The following is a 27405-nucleotide window of genomic DNA, read 5'->3' on the forward strand; positions in this document are numbered from 1 at the left end:
CCCTAATACTGTATCTGAAGTCTCTTTTATATAGACCTTAGTGGTCCCTGATACTGTATCTGAAGTCTCTTTTATATAAACCTTTTTGGTCCCCTAATATTGTATCTGAAGTCTCTTTTATATAAACCTTAGTGGTCCCTAATACTGTATCTGAAGTCTCTTTTATATAGACCTTAGTGGTCCCTAATACTGTATGTGAAGTATCTTTTCAAAAGTTCAGCCTTGGTGCAGAATTCCAGCCACTAGAGCCAGTCCCCCAATGAGCTTTCCTTAGTATGTGTCATTTCTGAGTCTGTAGTTTTTGAGGAAGAGAGAGGGGGAACAAGGTGGAGGAAGATGTCTATCTCTCATTGGTGGGACAAATTCTCTGGGTGGGCAAAGCAGAGAAAGGGGAGGTAATAATAAGGGGCAAGATTTCAGATTGGCCCATCTGAGCTTTTATTTTCCCAAAGGCAGAGCAGGACACCCAGGACTCGATTTACACCAATCACCATTTCTAGCCACTGGGGGACCATAGCAAGGCTGGACTCATATTAATGTTAAAAAACCTCATAAAAGTGAAATTTTGATGCCATGGGACCTTTAATGTAATTATTAAATATCTTCTTGCTAAAGTGTCTCCTTACTGCGTCCAAATCAGATCAGAATAGCTGAAGGGGATGGAAGGGATGACGTGTTGCTGTTGTTACATTTCCTACTGGCTGCCAGTGGAGGCAGATACGGGTCCCAAACTACAAAATTCATTTGTCACTTCAAATAAAAACTTGTGTCCCATACATATGTCAGTTTCTCTGCAGCTGTACACTTTAACATGTCAGCAAGCGTGTGTTCATGTGCATTGACTCCAGCATACAGTATGTATGTGCATGGGTCTCTTGTGTGATCCACTCACTGGAGTTTGGTCCAGACATCTTGGTCTCCAGCTCCTGGATCTGTTTAACCATCAGGGAGATGTGCTGCAGCAGGTCTTTGTTCTGCAGCAGCAGCTGGTGGACTCGAGCCTGGGCCTCCAGCCGAGCCGTGGCCTCCGCACTCAGCTGGTCCTTCAATAGGTGGACCTGCACAGGAGGCGAGTCAAGAGGGACAGACAGATGAGGAGAGAGGAGGAGGATAGGAACAGACGCTCATTGAGGTGTATACAAACATTTTCCCTTGGTCAACACTCATAAAATCAGCACTACTCACACTTCTACTTAGCACTACTATCTGTTAGAGGTGGGGGGGGAAACATTCGCACATCGTATGGATTAAGTCTTGTCCCTAGAACAGGGATGATTGACCCAAGTAGTTCCTTTTTATTCAGTACCGCTGAGATATATATATATATATATATATATATATATACAGTATATATATACATACACACACACACACACACACACACACAAGACAGCTTAGACATGAAAGGTGAGAGAGGGGGATCACATCCAGCAAAGTGCCGGTTGGAACCGATCCAGCGACAGCTGCGTCAAGGACTAAGTCGTTGTGTATATATGATCTACCAGGTGAGCTGCCCAGGCGTCATCATATTCGTTTTCTGACTTAAAGCAGAAAATGCAGATAATCCATGTTATGTACTTCTTTCCAAATGAAATAGATGTCAGACTGACATGTGATGTGCATTATTTTTTAGAAAACAACTGTCTCATGATATACTGTCTCTAGAATTATATTATTCAACTTTTGTTTTTGTTGAAGAAGATCGCAATACTCAATACTACTGAATCGCAATACTTCTAGAACACCAATAGATAAAAATCGCAAAACAAATTAGGGGTGAAACGGGGGTGAGAAAAAAACGGGGTGAGAGTCCTGCGTTGCTTTTCCCATCCACCACCCTGACCAACCTCCCCGCGCAGATTTTTGGCTTGGCAGTACTACTCGCCACCCTAATTGTTCTGAAATAGGCTTCCCGTTGAAATACATTACTTCACAACATTTACGTGACCTGTACATTAAATAACGTGACCATTTAAAGGACTGCCATGAGCCTGGGCTGAGCCCTATTATCTGTATTCCAAAAACACACACCCACACCACTCCACATGAAGACTCAAACTGTGCTGACTCTTTAAACATGATGTGCTTGTCAGGGAACACAGGAGGTGTGCCGTGTGCTTCAAATATTTCAGTAAAGGTTGACACAAAGAATGATGATGCAGTACATTAATATTTGGACACTTATAAGTCATCATTTGTGTTGCATACTGTCATTGTAACTTGTATGTGTTGTCTTTTAATTTACTTATTGGGTTGTTGTCAAATAAAATCTAATTGAGAGTTTGTTTCTTAAGCCAAATCTTCTCGAAATGGGAGGTGTTAAATCATTCAATCACATTTTAATCATTAGGGCTGTTGCATTCCTCCAATATGTGAGAATATTTTATCAATAACTGGACACGTTGTTCATGTGCAGCGTCAATACATTTTAGCCCGCTGGCAAACTGGAATTACAAGACACTCAAAGCAGAATTTGGCAGATTTGCCGACGATAAGACCTAGAAATTCCTAAAGAACCAGAGAGTTTTTGTATTCAGACTGTGAAACAGGTTGCTGTGAGTCAGACTTTAAAAATGGTTTTGCTTGATTTGCTAAATCCCCTGAGGGCTAAGCAACCATTTTGCTGACTTTTTATGGGCTTTATGTTGATGAAACTGTAAGTGAGAAAGCTATATGAGACATGCAATAATAAAGTCAAAGTTGTAGTCTTGCATTAGTTGACTTTTTTGATTAAAATAAAAGTCATTAAACTGTTGATGTAGTGTATGCATGTCTGGCCCTTGATGTGATTCTTATTTTTAAATGTGGCCCCTGATGTACGTACGTTACATACTGACCAGCTAACATACTCAAGCTGGTTCAACACTGTACCTTGTTGTGAAAAGTGCTGTTTACATAAAATGTAGTATTATAATGATTTTACTGATACATTCTCAAGTATTTGGCAGGCCATTCGGATTATTCTACTGTTTCTGGTGCTTGTCATGTGCTACAGGTTTTCATTGCTTATGCAAAATCATCACAAACATTTATTTTTACAATTTTTGAATGTTTAACTGTGTACATATTTTTGTGTGCACATTTTATTTAAGTAGTGTCTTTTGTGGCATGTCTGTTTTTCATGTAGCAATAAAATCAACCTTGATCTTCTTTGTTTGAGTCACTTTTCAAGCAACAATGCCAAACACCTTTCTTCTTTTAATTGAGTATTTTTTCTGCTTTTCTCTGTTTTTAATCATTGTAAAGTTCTTTGGATTTTGACAAATTATGTTACTTTGGGCTTTAGAAAATAATTTTCCAACATTTTTAGATATAACAATTAGTCAAGAAAACAATTAGCAGACTAACAGATAATTAAAGTTATCTTTGGTTTTGACTTTCTGGTACTTGATGATTAAAAAAATGCAAATACACACAATCACACAGGATCCAAGGTCCTATAACACTTGAGGGATAGATATTAAATCTTCATCATTTTTCTGTGGCTTTATATCCCTCAAGTACATTTTTATCACGGGAGTATTAGAGCTCCAGTGGCTGCTGTGATCCTCGTCTAACATTAATGCCACAGTCTGAAAGACTAAAGTGGAGACTCTATTTCAATTTTAAACTGAAATGCTGAAATTTCCACATCACTCTAAATTATTTGTTATACGAGGGGAGTGAGGGAGACCCTGTACACTCAGTGCACACACACACACACAAACACACACACACATACCTTTCGGCTGCAAAGACTCCCTTTTTTTTAACTTTAAAGTACTCTCCAAATCAAATGTTAGTGTCCCCACCTCCTACCTCACTCGGAAAGCTCATACCCTGAGCACATAATTGCTTTCAACAATTTCAAAGGAGAAATTCTAAAGGTTTCAAATCACAAGAATGGCTCAGAAGAAGCCTGGTGCATTGAACGAGCCCACTTACTAATGACTTTCTGACAGGAGAGGCTGCGTTGCTTAAATAGTTTGATGAAGCTTAACCCTGGAGTCTGAACATGGTCCAGCAGGACTTTCTATGTCAGCTGTGTAATAGGTTAAGAAGCACTGATGGCAAGAGTGTCAAACATGCTTTCATCCAATGACACTACAGGCATGTTGAATAGAATACAGAATCCAGAAGTCCTTCTTAAGCCCAGTTCAGACTAAACATTTCAACGAGACAAAAGCGTTTTAGAACGTTAGAGGAACGTCTCATCTCGACTCAAGCCAGCTGACGGTTTTGCGGCGACTCGGCTGTTCCAGCCGCAGAGGCTGGTATTAGAACTTAAGGGACATCAGCTGATGAAGTCAGCTACAGTATAAACTATAGAAATAAAATGATCCATAATCCATGTTGCAAATACATTGTCGACATGGCAGACTTTAGACAGAGCCTCAACGCCCACCTGAAAGCACGGTAACGCTATATGGTCAAGAGAGAGAGTGACCGAAGAGAGGGAGGACCCAGCGGCGTTAGAACAAAGCAGTGAATAAAAGAAATAAAACATGTTTTCTCGGATTCATCACTAAAAACCTCCATTGTAGCAAGCATCTCAATATCACGGAGATTACACACAGTCTTGTCTTGTCGCATTGGTGTGAACTGCCAGGTACTGCAGACCGGCTCGCTGCAAGAATAAAAGTTTATTAGTTCAACTCGTCTTGTTGTGGATCTTTGGTCTGAATTGGCTTTGCTTTTGAAATTAAGGAGTTCCCTGCTTTTTCTAATGGCTTCTTGTCAGCCAACCATTTCTCATTTTGTTGTGAACATATGAATAGCTTGATCAATACTAGAGTGTGTCTGAACAGGTGAACATAAATGTTTAGGAAGGCTACCGGCGTAAAAGGCCAACAGGAGTATTTTCAGAGCGCTGTGAATCACGAGGCCTCGTGTGCAGGTACAAGTCATCAAAACTCTTAATGACTCCCTGGTTTCTCATTTCAGCTTGATGCGGAAACCATGGTAGCAGGGAGGCTCTTGACGTCAATGGGGACACATATCAAAGGAAACACTACAAAACAAACTATAATTGGTATTTGAAAGGCTGCATAAAAGGCTCCAGTCAATCCTTCAGGACTTCCTGAGCAGTACAAAAATCAATTAAAATGGCAGAGATGAGGATAACACCCGATGTAGTTTTATTTTGTTGTAGCCATTAACTAGAATTTGTTGCTTCTTAAAAACAAAGATTTAGCATAGTGTCTTGTATTTTACATACTTCTATTAATATCCCCCTATCTTATTGCTGTGCTCATTGTGAGTGCCTGACGTAATTTCATCTGGGTTTACACTAATTTATACTAAAATGTATAAAAGAAATACCCCTATTATTAAAACTGGGGTAATTAGTTATATTTGAAATTTGGCTGAATTATAAAGTGAAAAATTTCCTTAGTCAGTTATTTATTCAAGTTAAGCAGTCTAATTGATTAGCACTACAGTCATAGTTGTATGTTGTAATTTTCAAATATTTTAATTTCCTTTACATAAGTAAAGACCATAAAGTATTGTAAAAGTACAAGTAAAAGAGTGTTTTGATGCTCAAAATTCAAATTTTGCTCAAAAGTGGAAATCTCAACCCCCCTAATGTTGAACCCAAAGTTACGTCCTTGAAAACAGCTGGTTAAGATAACTCTCCAAATCAAAATATATCTGAATGTTTCCAACTTCAATTTAAAAAATATATTGATATCAGTGATATTAAACCGTCCCTCCAGGATTTTGAGATGTCGTGATTGTGCCAATTCACGCAAATTAAACCAATCACCACGACTTTGATGCGACTCGCAATTTTGACAAATCACAGCGAATCAACCGCCAAACTCAATATGTGACTCTGAGAGCCGATGACCGAGCGGGAGTAAGGACGGGTTGATGTCACACGTAATGTACGTGGCCAAATTCATTTCCTTGTTTAATGAGGCGTGTGTGACTCAAACGTCTCACATTTACCACATTTAATGGATATAGGATAAACCAGAGATGAGACGTACAAGATGACCAAAATTGAGGACTGCTACGCTCGTTATCGTAAGTGTAATGATAAGTTAAAGTCCAATAAGTACTTCATCAAACCGTATGAATGTGTCCCAGGCCTGGATAGGAAACTAACTAACAGGGATGTTCAAATTTGATTCATTCAATAAATAAATATTTTTTGTCTTAAATCCACCTGCCGTTATCTTATTGTACCAACATTTGCAGCATCCTGAGCCTTTTTAGTAAGGTTACTGGGAAACCTCAGCCTAGAATAGTTTTATTCTCCTCAAAACAAGTTTCCTTTTTATTTTTAAAGAAATAAAACTTGAAAAAAAAAAGTTCAGATATTTTTTTGTAAACTTTCTCTGTCTCCCACAAGACGGATTAAAGTGAATATGAATCTTTTGATTTCTGATTTTGTTTTGCATTTAAAACAAACTGATTCACAATCTACTCTTTTTATACTTCTTCTACGTCATTTCCACATCATTTCCATCACATCTCATATAGGATGAACCCTCATCCGTTCCTCTCCACCCTAATAAAGAGCCAGTGAGGCGGAGAAACACAAGTGGGGTCAAACTTCACACATCCTCCTTCCCGAAACAAGTTTCGAGGAGACAGTCATTGACTTCCATTATCCTTGCACTTAGCAAAAAATGGAGGTTATCCCAGATTGTTTTGGGGCCAGGCTGCTTCTGCAGAACTCATTTGTAAGGACTGACACCCTGATGATGACTTTGCTGGTGTAATTTACAGCTAATAGGACCCTATCTTGAGCTATGGAAGAGCGCAGCTTGACTTTGACATACGCTACCCTGCTGACAACTCTAATAGCACATAAGCCATTCCTGCATGGTTTATACTTAGGCCTTGGGAGCCAAACGTCACATTTGAACTCATGCCGTCCACGTTATATGTCTCTCACTGAGGACACTGAACAACCCAGTGAAGAAACAGTAGTTAACAAAGCAAGAAAAGCAAAGGTTACATTTGGTTTCATTGTGCAAATGAGAAGAAGAGAGAGGATGGTCCTACTGATAAAATAAAAAAATAAAAACTTTCTCTTTCTAACCAGGTTCCCCCACATCGCTAAGGTGGTAGATAAATTGTACATGAAAATGTAGCCATATGATGAGGCTATAACGCCATATTCCACATTATCAAACTTGTTTTCTATGGAGATGTACATCAGTACTGCATCAGATTGGTATCAAGACAAGCATCCCTTCATTCCTCATCCAAAGATTACAGTATAAATGCACAAAAAGGAAAAATGAACACACTCAACCAGACTGTCATACAGCATGACAATCCACTAAAGAAACAACAATGTCGATAATCCTTTTAAAACTTTAAGAGAGAAGATCTAAAACATCATACTAAAAATAGAAGCCAGACAAAGAGCCAATTAAAAGTTAAAAGGTGCTCTGCTTGTGCTTTACTGTGGTGGTCCCCTGGTAGCAAACCTGCTGCTACCCAATGTTTTCTGCCGTCTTATCTGAGTGTCGTCAAATTGAAGGAGCTTCAAGCGACTAAAACGACTCCTTAAAGCTCTAATTAGGAAGCAGCATCTCTCTCCCTTTTATTGCTTTCTTTGTTCAAAACAGTTCCCCAGAACAGAACAATGCCTGAGGACAATTTCTACAACAATTTCTTCAACAACTTCTTCTTTCACAACAGTTTGACTTTTTTGTCCTCCATCTTGTCAGTTCTTTACAATCCAAAACATCTCTATTAAACTGATTTTAACATACAACATATATTTCATAGAGTTCAAACAGTTGCCTTCCTCTCTTTCTAGAAATACAACCGTGTTATCCCACACATTCCACCGGATGCGGATCCGCTCCGGAACAGCGGCAGCGTCATTAGGTTTTCATTTAGGTCAATGTGTGTATTTCCACTGACTGTGGAACAGCTGCGTTCCAACTCCGTCCCAGCTCCAGCAGTCCAAAACCCTCCGGAGCAGGTACGCAGAGCTTCTATTTTTCCCGGACGCCGGAGAGTTCCGCAACACACAACAGATAGTGCGGGACAAGTCAAACACGGAAACAAAATAAAACATCTGTTTAGTTTTCTAAATAAAATAGAGCATGCTCATTTTCACCTTGAAAACACAGTACAGAATTGTTTCCCCTCTTCTCCTCTGGATGGAAACAAAAAGTTGTTTTTTTGGTTCTATTCTACATGAATTAGCAATGGGAATGGCTGCAACCGTTCCGCAACAAATCCGGACCGGACGGACAGCGGAGCATGGAGCCAACACGCAGCGCAGCCGTTCCACAGCCGTTATTTATTCAGTGGAATTTGGGGGTTAGGGTTTAGAATAAGTGCTAGGCGGAAACATTCTGCTCTGTTATTTTTGGGAAGTTTTCTTCAAAGCCACTGTAGCAAAGAGCACTTGGCAATACATTGGAGAAACATTGAGCTGAACATACAAAGATATCAAGATGTTCTGGGAAACCTTCTAATTTAGAAATGCAAATATCACAGAAACCGAATGACAAGGCTGTTTGAAGGATCCCAATACCCTTCCAGAAGATTGAAAAACAGCGACTCTCCCACTGGCAGCATAAAGGGATTAGGACTATTGGTTGTGTGTTGTGACTCAACGGGGTTGGTTGCTGAAGATGTACTCTTCACACAGGATTACCCTCATCGCATTCTCTGCCCACGCCAGGTCCCATTTCATTTTGAAACGTTTGAAACCCCTCCAGCTCTTGTTTGTGTCTAATTCCATCTCAAAAACAGAAGAGGAAATGAAAATTTGGTTGGTGCAATGATCAATCAGGAAACCATTAGAAACGCATTTGCACTTCTATGTGTTAGATAATGAGAGACTGCTCAATCAAGTGAGAGAGAACCAGAAAAGTCCAAGCAACAGCGCAAAAGAAAGGCTGGAAATAAAACTAGTCTGAGACAAATATGAAGTGTTTGCAGAGGGAGAAAGAAGGAATTACGGACAGGCTAGTCTATACTGACAACGTTTCACCTACAGGATTGTTCAGGTGCCGTCGGAAATTCCGCCCGGGTGTACCTCACCTTTTACTTTCTTTTTGTGTTGGCGTTCTAATCTCCGGTGGATTTCTGAGGACTATGGTTAACTGCTCCTCAGATCTCTGCAGGGTAAATCCAAGCAGCTAGCTAGAATATCTGTCCAATCGGAGCTTTCTGTTGCACAACTAAAACTAATTTTTAAAGTACATGTTCCACCAGAACAAGTTCCTCCCGAGACTATTCTGCAGAGGCACCATTGTGGTGTCTAGCGCTTAGCACCACCCAAGAAGATTTTAATTGGTTTAAAGAAATGACATTAATCTAGATGTTTCCCCCCAGTCCGGAATGAAGCAAGACCCTCCTCCGCAGCAATGTGGAGTAAGGTCTGGCAATGCGAGACTAAGGACAAACCAATGAAGCAAAAGAGTGAAGCAAAGTGTAGATGTCAGAAGAAAAGAAAAAAAAACACATTGGAGATAGGACAGGAAATGGAGCAAGGAAATACTAAAGGAAAGATCAGTAAGCAAGTTGGAAAGAGAGAGGGGTCAAATTTCATTAAGCAGTGACAGAGCAGCATCTGCAGAGTAAACTTCCTGAAACAGGTCGTCGATGGGCTCCCTAACTTCCGTGACTTCATTAAACAGATCTACTTCCACTCATCTCTGAGTGAGCCGAGTTGCCAGCTCGCTAATTTACCTCCATTTACTGTGACCTCTGCTCAGCCTCGGCAGCGAGGGTTCAACGTCATGAATATTTCCCCACATTCCTGGCTGGGCCAAAAAGTCACTTTCATCATCATAGAGGGCAACGGTAAAGATAATATCCATACTGCAACATTAAATTGAAATAGAGCTGCTAAGATGATCAAACAAAGATTTGCAAAGTACAGACAGGCAAATTAAAGAAAGATATTGCTGCAACTAAAGAGTGTTATCATTTTTGATTAATCTGCAGAATTTCTTAATGCTTAATCTATTGTTAGTTTGGGCTAAAAAACATCAGAACACATTGAACACAAGCCAATAGAAAAATTTGTTCAATTTATACTAATATAAAACAGTGACAAACAGGCTCACATTGCGGAACCTGGAATCAATGACTGTTTAATATTTTTGAGAAATCATTGATCGATTAAGATACTTTTCCTGTCAATTGACTAATGGATTCATCGTTTCGGATCAAAAGAATAAAAACTAAGTTAATAAGTGGAGAAACATAACAAATGCAGATGCAGTGGGTGCTGCATGGTATGAAATCACTATGAAAATCATGCGTTACTGCCATTTTAAAATAAGGATTTTGAGGAATGGTGTTCCATATGATATATTGTATTTATTTTATAGATGTACCTATGTGTATGACTATATATACTGCATTATTTCCCGTGTATTCCTAATGTTTGAGGACAACTTGAATCCTGCAATGGCGGACACCGCCACTAAATGATTATATAGAGGGGAAATTTCAGAATGTAAATAAATTGAGTGGATATTGCTGAAAAGACTGAAAAGACCATATTTGTTTTTTTGGGGATCATAAATGGGGTTTGACTTCATGAAAATCTTGAAAGAGGATTATATCATTAATTTAAGACATCTTAGTACTACTGATGTACATTGTACAATGTACAAAAAGTACAATTCTTTAAAAAAAAAACTTTACTTTTGTATCACTGGTGTGTGTTGTTGGGTTGTTAGAGCTGCACCCAAAACCTGGCAGCTCTGTAAAATCAGTGGGAGCCTCCTGATAATAATAAAAAAGAGCAATATATGCCTTTAACATAACTAAATTGGATGCTTTTGGAGCCTGTGGAAAGTTTCCAACAAGTGGTTTCACAACTCAAAAGCAAGGAACGTGAAGATGCCATGTTATATTATGGTGTAAACCTCAGGCAAAGACACCAGGGAAACTCTAAAAAACAAAATAACACAAATAAAGTCACACACACACACACACACACACACACACACACACACACACACACACACACACACACACACATACACACAAACCAAGTGTCAGCCAAGTAACCACTCTATACCTCTATGTCTTCACCCACAATGTGCCTCATGAGGGCAGAGCTAATCTTCTTGTTACCATCTACTGTTTGACATTCAGCAGTGGAGTAAGCTCTCCTCCCTCAATACGGCTGGTTAGAAGGAGCCTGTGGCAAGTTTAGCTTGACCTGTGAGAGGCAGTTGGCCTATGATAGCCAGTGGACACTCATTTCGATGCTGTGTGCAAGCTCACAGTTGGAGCAGCTCAGACAAGACAGGGCCACTGAGAAAGATTTGGTAAAAGAGCCGAGGTCAGGTGGAAGCACCTCAGGGTAGCTCAATCTCATTTGAGTGTGAGCTGAGGTAAAATAATTACTTTCATGCGCTGAAGCTATTTTGAAAATTCTACCCCAGTGTCTCAGCTAGACAGGCAGTGAACTCTGGCTTCATCAGGGTATAATTAATAGCATTTATGTCTGGGCACGCTGAATCTGAATGTATGAGGTGTTAGTTGTAGCAGCGGTCTGTGTAACGTTGGTAAGGTCATGACAAGGGGGCATCTAAGTTCAGTGTGAACAGGCGGTTCAATCAGGACCTCCTGTATCTGTCTCTGGAAGCCATGAGACATTAGTACCTAACAATCTGAGACACTTCTGGGGCAGGAATGTATGTGTGTGTGTGTGTGTGTGTGTGTGTATTTGTGTGGGCAATGCATAAGAAAGAGGGTATGTGCATTTTAAAGTCACGCTTTTTTAAGCAGGATGATAAACTGAATGTGTGTGTTGATCAGCTCATAAGCCTGAAGCCATTGCTGGCACTAGTCCCTTCTCCCACTGCAGCCACTGTTTCTTACTTTTTTCTGTTCCTTTTAAGGAGTAATGCTGCCATCGTTGGTCTAGTGACTTCAAATTAAACTGTGCAATTGCAGAGATAAAGAAGAACAGCATCAAAAGTTACCATGGAAACATAAAAGTATATACAATATACTCAAGGTTAACCATGTGCAGGTATTGCACAAATCTGAATCATAATGTCACTGACAACAGGGAATTTTTAAGTATGAAATAAATCTCTTGTATTGCAAATTCATAGCTGCAGTGGTAGCGTGGAAAATAAGTGTTTACGGGAGTAAAAACACGTAGGGCAATATTAACGTTTAAAAAAGTACTTTCATTGAGAGGAATGGGCAATATATTTGTGTACATTAGGCTGTTATGGAATCTTCTTGGTGTGTCTGTTCCGTAAGTGGATCTGAGTGTGTTACTGAACGTTAACTGTACTTTGTTAGTACATGTTCGGATATGTGGTGTGTGTATATAGGCTGTGTGCTGTCACCTGTGTTCTCCTAAAGGAGACAATAGGCTTATCCTCTTTTATTTGATCTAAAACATGACTGTCAACAACTGCAACAGCATATTTTAGCTGCTATTTGGTACTTTGAAAGCATGAAGAAATCTACAGGGGAATCCATGAGACACTGTGAATGATAGTGTGTGTTGCCTGTGAGTAGTGAGGTATTTTTGTTACTGCTTGGTTCAAGGTTGATGACTGTGCTTGGACTGTGGCCACATGCCAGCAATCACATTTTGGGGAATAAATTCACCAAAAGGCCAATCTGAATTAAGTGTGTTTTTAATTTTTACCAACCGTGCCTTAAACCCGTGATGGGTGTATGTGTGAGAAAGACACACCTGTGCCACAGCCACTTGTGTCTGCTGCTGTTGCTGCTGGAGCTGCTGTTGGAGCAGCTGGATCTGGTGGTGGACAGACAGGGGGGCACCTGGTGGCAGCGCGCCCGATGCAGGGAGCAGCATCCTGGGGCTGGACATCAGCAGAGAGGCCTCCTCTGAAGCCTGGCACCGGGGGGGGGGGGGGGGGGGGGGGGGGGGGAGAGAGACAGTATTTAGTACCCAACTAAAACATGAACAAGTAGCCAGAAAAGCAGACTGAAACTTTGCATCACAAAGTAAAACACTGCAACCCATTAATTAAAAAAATTATTATTTCACCATCCAACATTGTATTTTACTTTACTTTTTTATATATTTCACAAACCTTTAAAGGATATTTATTGGATTCTTAGCAAGTTGAGACAAAGAAAAGAAACGGTTTACAAAACTTTCACAGTAAATAAATAAATATAATTGGACAAGCATTGGCATCAATACAATGCCTTGGAGAACGAGCCATCTTCCAAACAAGAATCTGAATTTGAAATGTAGAAATGTTGATTAGTTGCACCAGTGTGGAATGAGCGGCGCTGAGAATGCAGATCAGCAGCTCAAAGACACTCCGATCTAACAATAATGAGCTTTGGGACTCAGTTATCCTCCATCCAACGCTATCAAGCATCCTAATTGTTTCAAGGCTGCAGTAACCAGTCACACATTGCACCCTCTTCATTGTTCAACCAGTCAAAAATATGTGTTGTTATGCAGACATATTGCCCTAATCAAACTGCGGCTAAAATAAAGCATCAGTACCATTTAGTATCTGAGGGTAATTATAAAATCAAAGCTAGCAACAACTGGATGTGGGGAAGATTTTCATTTATCTAAAACACCTCGTTGCTACAGGGTGGACAATCAGATTTTATATCCTACCACTTCCTGCCATTGTTCCGTGGATACAGGGATGGGAACCTTAGAAAAAAACAAAAGAGTGCTCCGAGGTGCATGTTGGGTTTAAAGAACAAAAAAACAGTCTCAAACCACTGCTGAGACCTGGAAATAATCCACGCAGGAGGGGTATCTCTTTCCTTCTTGTCCTTGGAAACACATTTGGCACTGTTCAATGTTTGGAAGCCACTCACGACAGTGTCGCTGGTGTTGGTCACTGTGGTCTAGCTATATGGTCACTGTCTATGGGTTGACGGTCCATCTTCCACATGGAGGTCTTATACATTCTGACATGCATGTTAAAGACAAATGCATTAACAGCCTTTCCACATCTGGGTGCAATGCAACCAGATTTCACCTCGTCTGGCATTTTTCTAGTGTTCAAGTTTTTGCTTATAAAAAGCAGAAACCACACATATACTTAACAAGTGGCCAGAAAAGAGATTCAAACATGAATGGCATGATGTGTGGGCGAAAAAAGAAAAAGATGTGCATTAAGTGTAAATTGGATATTTCATTTCTCAATCCATCAAATTGTTATATTAGAGAATGGGTGCTCCCAGTAGATTGTGTGTATCAGACACTGTTAGTGTTTTAGAGTTGTCCCTGTGATGTAAGACAAATCCAATCCAACCTTATTCGACAGGCGCCATCGAAGTTGATGCAACGGCAAGAAACAAGGAGAAGAGGCAAGATAGTTCTGAATGTAGATCGTATTTTACAGTTAATCCATTTGACATGGAACATTTGCCTTTGATTTTTGAAGCAGCAATTTTGGAAAGTGCGTAACCAAGTTCGAGAGTAGTTTAAAAGAATGTTTTGAATACACATGAAGCTAAGAAATGAAAGAAATGTGCATTGCTTGCTTTATGCATGTTTGACTCTATAACTTTACGACAGCTCGATGTGAAGCAGTTTTCATGGCTGCCAAGTTTGACCAATTAGGTTGCTGACTGAATCCAAACAATGTCACATCACTAGCGGGCGACGCAGGGTGCTTTAAAGTGACTGGAGTCGCGACGCCACATGACGGTCGGCAAACAAGGGGACACCTACTAAATTAAATTGAACCTAAAACCCGCCTTAAGGAATCCATGCCAAAACACTTATCCATCTGTCTCTCCTTATGGACCTTCTGGTGACACACAGACAATGATGAATGCACGACACACACACACACACACACACACACACACACACACACACACACACACACACAGATACACATGTGCACATAATCACATGGACACACACGCAGACACACACACCCCCACACACACAATCATGCGGACACACACGTACACCATTAGAGATATATATGACTGATGGCCTGTATGAGTTGAATCTTTTAGCTTAATAAGAAAATTAACCAAGTTGAGAGTTTTTCTTTGGTGCCATCACATGATAAATAGCAGGGCAGAATGCTGTGTGCGTTAAAGAGAGAATTAGTTTGACTCCTCAGAAAGATGTCGTATCACATAAAATGAGCTCACTTTCTCTCAAAGTGCCTGTTTAATATAGACGCATTATTCTCCTTTTTTCTCTCCATAGAAGCTACTCGCAGACACCTGAAGTGACACTCTTCCCGCCTAAGTAAAGGGTGTTAAACAAGACTGCTGGTTTCTCTTTGAAACAGTGAGTGTTGTTGAGCAAACGGGGGAGGTTTAGGGACTGGAAGACTGAATGAGATGATTCAGAAGGACAACTAACAGAGAGGAGAAATGATGACATGTTTGCCTTTAAAGCACTGTGGACACATAAACTATTCTCAATTATAGAGAAACCTAAAAATAAGGCTGTCAGCAGCCGCAGAATAAGATACGACTCAAATAAATCCCATTATGGAACACATTTGAGTCACCTCCAACATTAAACCTTAAAAAAATCATTTGTTTTACTTTTCTATCCCAAGAGTTCTTACAAATTTCCACCAATAGCCACTAATATAGTATTTACTGTTGTCATCCACAGAATATTCGAGGACAAAGACCTTTCACAGTCTTTGGATAAACATTTCGGGTAGTCCTGTGAGCACCAAAGACGTCGAAAAAGAAAAAGGCTACATTGTGGACATTTAACATGAAAACCACTGAATGTTTTTGATTTGAACAAGTCACAAAGGGTTAGAGCTGGGCGACTAGGAGAAAATCCTACTGACGAGCATACGTCAATGTCAATATTGTGGCGATACTGCAGGGTTGACAATTTGTGCTTTCACAAAATATTAACACAGTGATAAATAATCACTAAAAATGTGGATATAATTACTCAGTGGGTACAGGTAAATAATAAAACAGCTAGTAAACCTGGTGAGTTTACAAAATTACGTGACTTCAACGTAATGCAGACCAAGAAAAGACAACACTTTATATCACAATATCCTGAATTTAAGACATTATCTAGTCTCATATTATATGATATTATATATCGATGTTGATATAATATCGATATACTGCATTACGTTTTGTCTGACTGTGCTGGAAATCAAAAGTGTTTATAGTCGATCCGAACAGCCGCAGTGGAAGGTGATGCTAAAAGCCAGTTTAAATAAGGGGATGGTGTCAGCGCGGGAGCGGGATGTCTGTGCTTTTTTGAAGGTCGAGTACGAGTACTATTACAATGCTGAACCCTCTTAGAATTACCACGCAGTTTAGCAATTCTACTCTAGCTATTAGCATCATTTGGCCCATTCACTGGATACATAGATTATACATCTCTTATAAACTCCCCTATGGCATTGTAAGCTGTTTTCAGCAAAAAAAGCTTAAAAAGGCTGAGTATATGTGGTCATGTCAGTCGCCCAGCACCAAACAACATAGAGCAGAAGTGAAATAGCTGATGAAGAAATCCCAACATCTGCAGCTAAGGTTAGAGCGAGAGCTTGGTAAAAAGGCAGTCTGGTAATCACGCTCGCCATTTTATTTCACTTCATTCAATTGAATGACTTCCCACATCCCAGAAGCAAAGCCTAACCAGAGCTAAAAGGAGATTAAATACTGGGCTAACCTGTTGGATAAAACCATTTATTCAATGGGATGATGTGTAAGTATACTGTTGGCTAACATGCTGGCCATAGCTTGAGCTTGATGAGCTTATTAAATTGATCATATCATATCTAGAGTGACATTCAAATCTTATCATGCAGCTTTAAATCCACTTTAAATAATCAATCAAAATATTTGAAGAGTAAATTACAGAGCAAGGTGAGGTTTAACATTTTTCCCTTCTAGGCCAAACAGAATTTGTTTTTTTACTAAAACATGTCACCTAGTTTGACCTGTAATTATAGCGTCCCCTTGAGCCAATAACTGTAATAAAAAAAAAAATGATTCTCAGTAACAGCATGATGCCTGAAGGGCCCCTTGAAAAAACGGGTGACCGAGGTAGAAAGGGCTGCACACATGTTAAAATGTCTAAAGTGATGTTTAGTCGGGCAAGAAAATGTGTGTGTTTGAGGTTTTCAGTGGATGAATATTATTACTGAGGAAAGTAAATTCATAAAAATGCTTCAGCAGTGACAAGATTACTTATTTTTAAAGTTGGTTATCTTGGTTGAGGGACGTATGGACAAGAATGATCCAAAGTGACCAATCTTTATTTTTTAGAGACAAGCATTGAATTCAATATGAATGCTTGTGTACGAATACGGCCACACATTCAACACACACACACACACACACACACACACACACACACACACACACACACACACATTCCAACACACAGTTAGCAGCTTGTTGAGTGAAGACTTGTATTTTCAAGGCCTCTCTAGCCTCCAAACCAGTTTAGCTTTTTCTCTCTATCCACTCCGCTGTTTCTCTGATTGGCTTTGGCTGTCAAAGCCAATCAGAGAAGACAGCGTAGAGTATTTAAGCAAGGGGGGGGGAGTTAGAGAGGATGGAGAAAAAAACTGCCTACCACTGAAATTCCTCATACAGTAACTGCTGGAGAATGGCCTGCCTGAGGAAATGCTCGCTATTAGCATCTAATTCCCACACATGCACATGGCACTAAGCAGGCAGCTTCCTTTATCTTTTGGCCTCTTGCTGTACTTATAGTGTGGCAAAAGGAAGTGGGGGAAAAACAGCAAAGTGAAAGAGGGCTTAAAAAAGGAAGGTGAAAGTGAGAAGGAAAGGAAACTAAAGATAGAGGACATGGGATAAAGGAAGTCTTTATTTGTCTACCTCCAGCTGTGATTAGTGATTACACTAGACACGTACACACACACACACTACACACACACACACACACACACACACACACACACACACACACACACACACACAAACACACACACACACACACTTTACCTTTACACAGTGGTAAAAGTAGTAGAGAGGATCTTGTAAAGATGATCACAATAACTTTCTTTCCCTGTTTCCAAGATTGTTCAACATGGGAGTAAATCAGGGATGTTGGTGGTGTTTTCTGAAGCAGCAGGAAGCTGTGTTTCTGTCTATAATGGAGTGGTATGGACATTTCTAAGTGACCCCAAGCCTTTGAACACTAGTGTACCTGTACACTAAATGGCTGTGACAGACAAAGTTAGTGAATACCTGGTGAACATAGAGAACTCATCTGAAAACAATCTCATGTGCAAGACGAACGGTGAGCTGCCTCCTAAATGCGATAAAACCAGCTCAACACACCGTAACATTATGAGGTATGTATTAGAGGGTGACAATTTTTCGGGACTCCCTGTGGATACAGTAGTCAATTTCACAGTTGGTAATGTGATAGGGATGGATGGAGCACTGAAATCACCGGGAGAGGGAAGGAGTTGGAAGATTTGCAAGGCATTTCGTTTTAGAAAAAAAAAAAAAAAAAATTAAGAAATATGAAAGTACACAGTGTCGTTACTGAATCATAGAGACAGGGGGAAGTTAAGGCTATAATAGGCCTCTGTGTGTGGTTAACTCAGCTGCAAAATCTTTGGTTTGTCTGAAGTCCTGTCAGGCCTACCCGGCAACACACCTGGCAAAACTAAGTGGTGTGATATCCGACTTTTTAATGTAGCTTTATACTAGCGCAGGTTGGTTTTGGATGGACTAAGACGTGGAAAAAGATGCACAAACAACCACAATGCAGGACCACCAGAGTCTGATAACGTGCTTAGAGAACATAAGGAACTGAACGGGATCCGGTAGTCTTTCTCTCGGGATCTCGCAGTCACGTGGTTGGGACATGCCGGGAGTATTTTGGTGGGCTCGGGACGGGATGGGAGCGACAACTGATTCCTGTGTCACCCTCTAGCATGTATAAAGGCAGATGTGGATGTGGCCTTAAGTTGTATCACAACTTTACAAGTCCACACAAACAGACACAAAAAATCAAACCATGTGTTAAAAGGGTTATGAAAACATGTGACCCTAGCAGCAAATTTTCTTTTTCATCTCTACTCTCCAATATCAATATGTAAAGCAATATTGTCACACACACCCGCGGAGTTTACAATCAGTCAAAAGTTTAGAGGCTGCATTTTTATTGCCTGCCCGTGTGTGAAGAGTATTGGAAAGATGATTCTCTGTCCTGCAAGGCTTCTGAGGAGACAACCAGAGGAAATAGTTTGTGAGTGTCCCTGAGACAGTTAGATGGTGAGATAACCCTTGTGTTGTCTTTCCGATCGACCTGCAACTTTGTGTTTTCCTGTGTTGAAATTTCAACATTTTGTTGTTGTTTCTCTTCACTTTTCTTGATGTCTTGTCAATTTTATTCCAAATCTTTTGTCACTTTTTTAAAATTATATTTGGGTCTATTTTTTCACAATCTTTTTTATGGCTTTTTCTCATATTTTTGAGTTGTTTTTTGGTCACTTTTCCCTTTTTGTTTTGTCACTTTTTCAGCATTTAAAAAAGTAATGTTTTTGTTGATTTATTTCAGCGATCTTTTCAACATTTGTCACTTTTTTTCTTTTGTCATAGTTCTGATAGAGAAAGTTTTGGTGAACGGGTCAAACTTGACCCAAGGACAACAGGAGGGTTACGGCAGAGGACAGGTGGATGTTGTTGTTAGCTGTGGGTAGAAGGATGGAGAATAGAGGGAGAATTTCCTCCCACCTGCCTCCCAAACAAGTCCTCATGTCATCGCCACACTGTTGCCCTGAGGCCAGGTGAGTCATCATCACCAGAGAGCCACATCCAGGGTGTTTACAGTCTCACTGGTTAAAGCAATGAAACCTACAGTAAGCATTCATACTTTCTACTAACAGCCTGTAGTGCGCTGTGCTCATGTTTGGACGCTGGTTCCTGATGCCATTCATCCCTAAAATTTCACGTGGTCAGTTTTCTGTTTGCAGACCAATTGGTTAACTACCATTCATAGTAATCCACTTGTTCATTTAAAAGAGAACATAACATTTAGTAAGACTAAACTGAAACAAATTAATAATAAATCCAACCCAGCAGCGCTTGATCATGAGAAGCAAATCAAAAAGAGGAGTAACGCTAACACCGGCACCATCGTTACTGCTGCTTTTCCCCAGTGATTATATACTGTGAACATCTGTACACTGTACAAGGGCATCATGATCTCTTTTAGAAGATATGCATCACAGAAAATTAGCATTAGTAATTATTTTTTATACACATGTCTGAGCCTGAACAGGGTGAAGGGGTGAACAGGAACTCCCTGCCTGCTTGTCATAAATTTAAATTAGCATTTGTAGTCTCTAGTTTCCTTATATTTAGTGCCAAATTACATTGCTCTTTTATAGTCTTGGAAATGATTAATGAGTTATTTGGAACTTATGGATGAAATAAATGTGTTTCCAAAAACAAATATTTCGTTACTTTGAGAGTTTAGACTTCTATGAGCACCAGAAGCAACAAAAACACGATCAGGGCATTCATACTTTAAATGAGCTCTGTGACTTGCCAACAAGAAATGTTAACAGGCACTTCAGACAGAGCCCCCCTGACCCCGGGGGCCCCTAGCCCCGTGTGTCCACTTAGTAATTTGTCCATGTTAGGTCGTGATAGCCTAAAACAATCGAGGCACACTAAGGACGAGAGAGAGAACATAAACAGAAAAAGATAGAGAGAGTTCTGTCACTGGAGTGCTGCCTGTAGCGCCACACTCTTGGATCTGAGTGTCTACCCCCCCCCACACATACACAGGCCCCAGTGGCCATAGCTGCCCCAGAGAATGTTGGTATGCATCACTTTCCATTTAGTCTTCCAATCAGAGAGAGAGTGAGTGAGTGAGTGAGTGAGTGAGTGAGTGAGTGAGTGAGTGAGTGAGTGAGTGTGTGTGTGTGTGTGTGTGTGTGTGTGTGTGTGTGTGTGTGTGTGTGTGTGTGTGTGTGTGTGTGTGTGTGTGTGTGTATGTGTGCAGCCTCTTGAAATGTGTAAAATGCAGTTCTCTCTAAAAATGTGACTTCGACCTTTCCACTTTGTCTTGTAGTGGCGCCTCTTCTATAACCGGAGGCAAGCCTTTTAATAACGTCCTAAGTCAACCTCATGGACACAAAGCCCAAAGGTAGGATTGATGTGTTCTCTCCAAGTCCTGCGGGATCATTTGAACGCAAGGCACCGAGGGATTTGTCAGTCTAACGGGAGCTGACAAGAAGAGAATGAACTTTAACACTCACAGGCTGCTTTCCCTTTCATGAGCTTCCAGGGAAACCTTGCAGTGAATCAAATCCCTCTACTCGGAAAAATACACATACGGTTGTGTAATAAAAATACATACACACGGGCACTAACGTAAAGGCACGTAGACTCACACACATCTTGTTCAATGTAACCTTAACCCATTTAATCTGTCAAGCTGTTAAAGAGTGACAAATGTGTGAAATTAAAAATACTGAAAAGAAAACATATAGTTAATGCATGTGCGATCACACACACACACACACACACACACACACACACACACACACACACACACACACACACACACACACACACACACACACACACACACACACACACACACACACACACACACACACACACCAGTGCCCTGAGAATAAAGGTTGTTGCTGAGAGCTCGTTGTTTCACTGATTTCATGCTCTCTTGCTTTCATCAGGGGCTGTAATGAAAGGTCTCATAACTCTAACATTAATGGGACCCAAGGCCTGTTAAACAGCTGAATAGCCTGGTTTTGTAACTCGAAATTAGGACTCAAAAGGGCTCTCAAAGCCTGTCTCAGGGGAGTCTCCATGGGGTGAGTGAACAGGTATGTTTCTGTGAGCTAATGTGACACAACATTCTTGTTTCAGGTCATGATGAAAAGTTGCCTAACAGGGTTGCCTAACAACCTGTCTGTTCACTTTGTACCATTAATTAGACTGCCTAAGGAATGACCTTTTCCCTAATTACCTTGAGTTAACTACAGATAAGGGTTTTACCTGCAAAGGGGATTGTTTGACACGTTTAGGAGCAAGATGAAAAAGAACACGACGAACTGAAAAACTACAACCGTAAGCATAAACACAACAAGAAATGCTGTTGGTTGTGCTGTCCCCTGAGATGATTGCATGACTAAAACCAAAAAGCTGCAATCCAGAAAATTGGCAACTTTTCAAGACACAACTTTTCTCTTAAAAATGCTCAGTGATAAATCTTGTTGCTTAAATGAATACAAGCTTTAAAGAAAGCCTGAAACTTGCACAGAGTATAGAACATAGTGTGGTAGTATGGACTCTCAATGTAATAAATCAAACTAATGGGATAGTTGTGGGAAAAATAGAGAGCATAAGAGAAAAGTTCAAACCCTGCTTAGTTTGGCCAATGGCTGCCTAAAGTGGATATTATTGTCAAATAGTCTATTTCAGAAAGATACAAAAACTGTTGGATGCAGCCCCCCCCCCCCAGTTCTGCTATCACAAAGAGGTTTTCACACACTGTTAGACAATCCAAAAAGAACTTTGTTTGACTGTTTGCCTTCTTAAACAATGGTAAAGTTGTGCTTTAACTTTTTCAATATTTAACAAAGATCACAATCTTTCCCCACATGAAAGTATTAATCACGTTTTCGGGATGCAGGAGCAGTTTTTTTGAAAGGGTGTTTTATACTTGCGTAAAATAGACGCCGTTTCTACGTATGTAGGTACGTGAAGACACAAACCTACTTTCCCACATTCCTAGATTGGAACTAATGGTTTGGTAGTGTGTAATTTCCTCAGTTTCCTGGTTCTCCTTCTCCATCAACAACATGAAATCAAGGAGAGGGTTAACTTTTCCTGCAACAGATTTCTGACCTTGGCCAGAAAGAACAGGGGAGACACTTTGTTTCTTCGCCCTCGCTCCACCACACACTCCCTATACACTCTCCAGACACACACACACAAGCGCAAAAGTATACATATAAGGCCACTTACGTAGGCTACGGCAAAAGCACTGCGTAGAGCCTCCGCAGAAGCAGTCTTAAAGGTCCTATGCCATGACAATTCCCCTTTATGAGTTTTCTTAAGATTAATATGTGGCTAGAAATGGACAGGGATAATCCGAGCCCTGGGTATCCTGCTCTGCCTTTGAGAAAATCAAAGCTCAGACGGGCCGATCTGGAATATTGCCCCTTATGAGGTCATAAGGGCCAAGGTTACCTCCCCTTTTTCTGCTTTGCCTGCCCAGAGAATTTGGCCCTCCCATGAGAGGGAGACATCATGGCTATCAAACAAGAAAAGTGGCAGTTGGTCAAGGCCACACCCCCAGCATCCACCTTGCCCCCCCTCTCTCGTCCTCAATAGCTACAGACTCAGAAATGGCACATACTAAGGGAAGCTCATTGTGGGACTGGCTCTAGTGGCTGGAATTCTGCACCAAGGCTGAATCTTGGGAAAGAGACTTCACATACAGTATTAGGGGACAACTAAGGTCTGTATAAAAGAGACTTCAGATACAGTATTAGGGGACCACTAAGGTCTATATAAAAGAGACTTCAGATACAGTATTAAGGGACCACTAAGGTCTATATAAAAGCCTCCAAAGGGCACCATGTCATGGGACCTTTAAGAGTGAGGGCATACTGTCCCTGTGAGGTCATGATCGTACATGGCAGGAGTTAAGCACTTACACTGTGAATAAAAAGTAAGCTCAGAGGACTAAGCCTTTGAGCATTTGATGAGAGACACTGTTATGAGTTGTTTCCATGCAACTGCTCCATCTCGCAGGATTAAAAGAATACCTACCTGTTTGATTCTGACACTCTCCGGCTATCCTTCTCCACTACCTCACTAAGCAAAGCCGGGCGGTGGGAAGTGGTACCAAACAAAAACATAAATAAAATGATAATTATACAACCATTGCTTTAAACTTGATGCAGAGCCTGAAGTCTCAAGGCAAAGAGAAGTGTAATAAACATCACGCCACGCACCCCCCATCTCTGCCCTTATCATGCAGTATCAACCTCCCGGCGCTGCCTCGATCAAAAACTCAATTACACTCCTGCATACTACTGTAGAGCCCAGTAAACAACAGCTTGAACGCTGCTCTGCCAGCCGAGCCAGACAGCCACGCTCACACACTTCCAGACAGGACATTTCTCTGGCTATAAATAGAGTGCTGGTGGGGGGCTTTCCACAGGCCGGAGAGCAGACAGTCTGACTGAGCTGGATCAACTCTCCAACACTATGACGCCGCACAAACAAAAACACGTAAACTGGATGACTAGCGTAGTAGTCATACTTCTGAGAGATCCTGAATAGAAACCAAGTAGTGGGATCTTTTTCTATACACATGCCACACACTAACACAGAGTTGATGTTAACTTGATTTTACTAGTGGTTTATAAAGGCATGAATAGTAAAATCTAAGTGAAAATACTTTTTTCATTTCAGGCTTCAAGGATCTTCAAAGAAATAAAACTAGACAATCTGAAAGCTTGTTCAAATTTAAGATTTCCTCTGTCCAGGGTTCAAGCGGCAGAAATGGGTTTCCTCAGGAGGGGGGCTGGCGTCTCCCTAAGAGATAGGGTGAGAAGCTCAGTCATCCGAGAGGAGCTCGGAGTAGAGCCGCTGCTGCTTGTTGTCCAGCTGGGAGGAGGCCTCGGGGAAGACCCAGGACTAGGTGGAGGGATTATATCTCCAACCTTGCCTGGGAACGCCTCGGGATCCCCCAGTCGGAGCTGGTTGATGTGGCTTGGGAAAGGGAAGAATGGGGTTCCCTGCTGGAGCTGCTGGAGCTGCTGGAGCTGCTGGAGCTGCTGTCCCTGCGACCCGATACCGGATAAGCAGAGAAAGATGGATGGAAGGATGGATGGATGGATGGATGGATGGATGGATATCCTCTGTCACACTCAGAAGTCTGCCTGATCCGAAGTGATGGAACACACATTTCATTTCCAGCCAGGTTTCTTAGCCTTAACGTGAACTGACTCTAGGTTTTTATGCACAGACAGAGATGCTTTTATAGCTGTTCTTGCGTGGCACTTTCTTCCCTTCTAGGTCACCGCCAATCTTTATTGTTATGCCCTTGTTTGATGACGTTGGTTGCATGATGTGCTGCAGGAAAGTCAGTGCTCCTTACATATTAAAAGAACACTTTAGAAGCAGTCAATCCCTGGAGTGACCTTCAGCTCACCCAGTTTGCTGCGTGTCATCCCCCAACTCTGTCCCACCTTTCCTGACCATCCACTATCACCATCTAATAAAGGAAAAAACTCCCAAAACATAATCTTAAATAAAACAACCAGTCAGTCCCCTCCAATACCGTCTACAGTCTGGATTTCATCCTTTCCTTAATTGTGTTATATCTTTCTTGTGTGCATGTTATAGGTTTACAAAGTGAAAATGCCCAGCGTCCCCCCCAAAGGGACTTACCATGTCCAATAGAAAACACTGTTCACAAACTTGTTTGCGCACACACACACACACACACACACACACACACACACACACACACACACACACACACACACACACACACATTACCTTGCTCTCTACAGTGTTCAGGTCAGCTGTCTTGGCTGAGGCGTCCAGATCAGTCACCCCTCTGTTGAGGTTTAACTCCTCTGCTGCCGACACCTGGCTCACCTCCTCCGCATCGATGTCCGTCTCCTCGGCAACGGTTGGCGTCTTCTCTGCGCCCGTTAGCTCCCGAGCTGAGCCAAGGAAAGTACACACACATACAGGTGGATGAGCACGCACGCCTGCATACACACATGTAGGCATGAGCATGGCCACAAGCGCGCACACACACACAGACATGGGCGGACACACATGAATACATTCAATTAAGAAGCATTATCCATAGAACCGCAGCATGCTATATGCATGATGATTATATGTATTGCCCAGTGTATGAAACAAAATCAATGCAGACTACAACAAAACAGTTCATGAAGAGCACTCATACTGTTCTTCCTCTGCACTCCACACTTGTTTGTTACAACAGGATTTCTTGAAGTATTTTTGGTTAAGGAAACCATCCAATTCAATTTATTAAAACACACATTTAGTCTACATTTCTTACACATTCCAATAACGCACCACAAAAGACCTAAACAAACACCGAAAAAGTCTAAATTCTAGCAAGAGGTCCCATGCTGATTCCACTAACTGATGAAACCCTTCCCAGGATCATAACACTGTCTTTGCCCTAAGCAGTCAGAATTCTGTTGAATATTTTACTATTTCATTTTGATTTGCCCACCAGGAAATTCAACAGAACACTAGTCTAACGCTTGTTGTCACAGTTGGAACAGTTCTTCCACCTGGCAACAAAGCCTGAGGTTGTGTCTCATATCCTCCCACAATCCCCATTAAATTGAATAAACTATAAATAAAAGTGTCATTGTTCTTGATGCTTGTTATTGTGTTACCCTTTACCGGGCAATGACTATGTCAATAACTATGCTTGCTGTGCATAGGCATTAGTTATTGAAAACGGCATTTGCTTCCCGACTGGACTAGAAATATACCGGATGATTGCAATTGTAGCCACTGGGATCGTGTTCACACAAGTGGCAAGGCTATTTCTACACAGAATAGATGGAAGTTACTAACATTCACTCAAGGCTGCCTCGCCCACAGCAAGTTTCATCAAAAAAGCAATAATATAAAAAAAACTAAAACTGAAAATGTGGATATTGTATGATTACTCACTTTCTTATGACACAACTTATGCACTTCTTCATTGAACAAAAAAATCTAACATTTAGATTTAAATACAGAGCAACTAACAACAGGTCAGTATTCTCACCCAAAATAGTTAGGTTGTACCAAGTTTTGTTTTTTTTAAGATTATTTTTGGGGTATTGTAGGCCTTTATTTATAGAACAGCTGAAAACATGAAAGGGGAGAGAAAAGGGGAATGACATGCAGCAAAGGGCTGCAGGGCGTATTTAACCTGCGGCCGCAGAACAAACCTATATCTACCCATGTCTCTACCAGGTGAGCTACCCAGGCGCCTCAAGTAATACCAAGTTAATGTAAAAAACATTAGGAACAGATCAAAATTTGGAAATACTGTATGCTTCTCTGGTTTCTTGGCCAGAGTTAGAAGAGAAGATCACAACCAATATCTGTTTAGGTATTAGCTTTGTCTTTTGTTATCCAGTGGCTTACTCTATTTGGAATAATCATCCTCAACTTGACTGTAACTCGCAATAGCATCTAGTAATAAGATAAATGGAAAAGTAGTTCAAATTTTTTAACTGCGTCATGTGTATTGGATTTATTTTGCCACACATTTTGACGACCTCATCTCAAATTAACTCACTCACTTTGGATCTGTTGGAGTGTTCAATGTACATTTCTGCTCGCATCGGCTACTCACATCCTTTGCTTCCTCTGTCTTTCATCTTCTTTAAGTGAAGGAAAAACTGAGGTGGTTGTTTTTGGAGCAAAAGAGGAACGATTAAAAGTCTGCGCTCAGCTTCAAACAACAAT

At 40.9% G+C, this 27405-nt stretch overlaps 1 protein-coding gene across 3 annotated transcripts in view; it reads right to left on the reverse strand.

Annotated features, from left to right (window-relative positions):
* The window catches only part of LOC117950393 (carboxyl-terminal PDZ ligand of neuronal nitric oxide synthase protein-like), a 168071-nt gene that overhangs the window by 26413 nt on the left and 114253 nt on the right, over positions 1-27405 (reverse strand). For 2 of the 3 annotated variants that reach the window (XM_034881420.1, XM_034881422.1), the window contains 3 exons: positions 25447-25664; positions 12647-12808; positions 893-1058 (listed from right to left, as the gene is read on the reverse strand). In XM_034881420.1, coding sequence (XP_034737311.1) covers positions 893-1058; positions 12647-12808; positions 25447-25664 — 546 coding nt within the window. The remainder of the gene's footprint in view (positions 1-892; positions 1059-12646; positions 12809-25446; positions 25665-27405) is intronic. The other variant, XM_034881421.1, reaches the window with a different exon arrangement.

This window comes from Etheostoma cragini, chromosome 9 (genome assembly GCF_013103735.1).
Source record: "Etheostoma cragini isolate CJK2018 chromosome 9, CSU_Ecrag_1.0, whole genome shotgun sequence".
Classification (NCBI taxonomy): Eukaryota; Metazoa; Chordata; class Actinopteri; order Perciformes; family Percidae; genus Etheostoma; species Etheostoma cragini.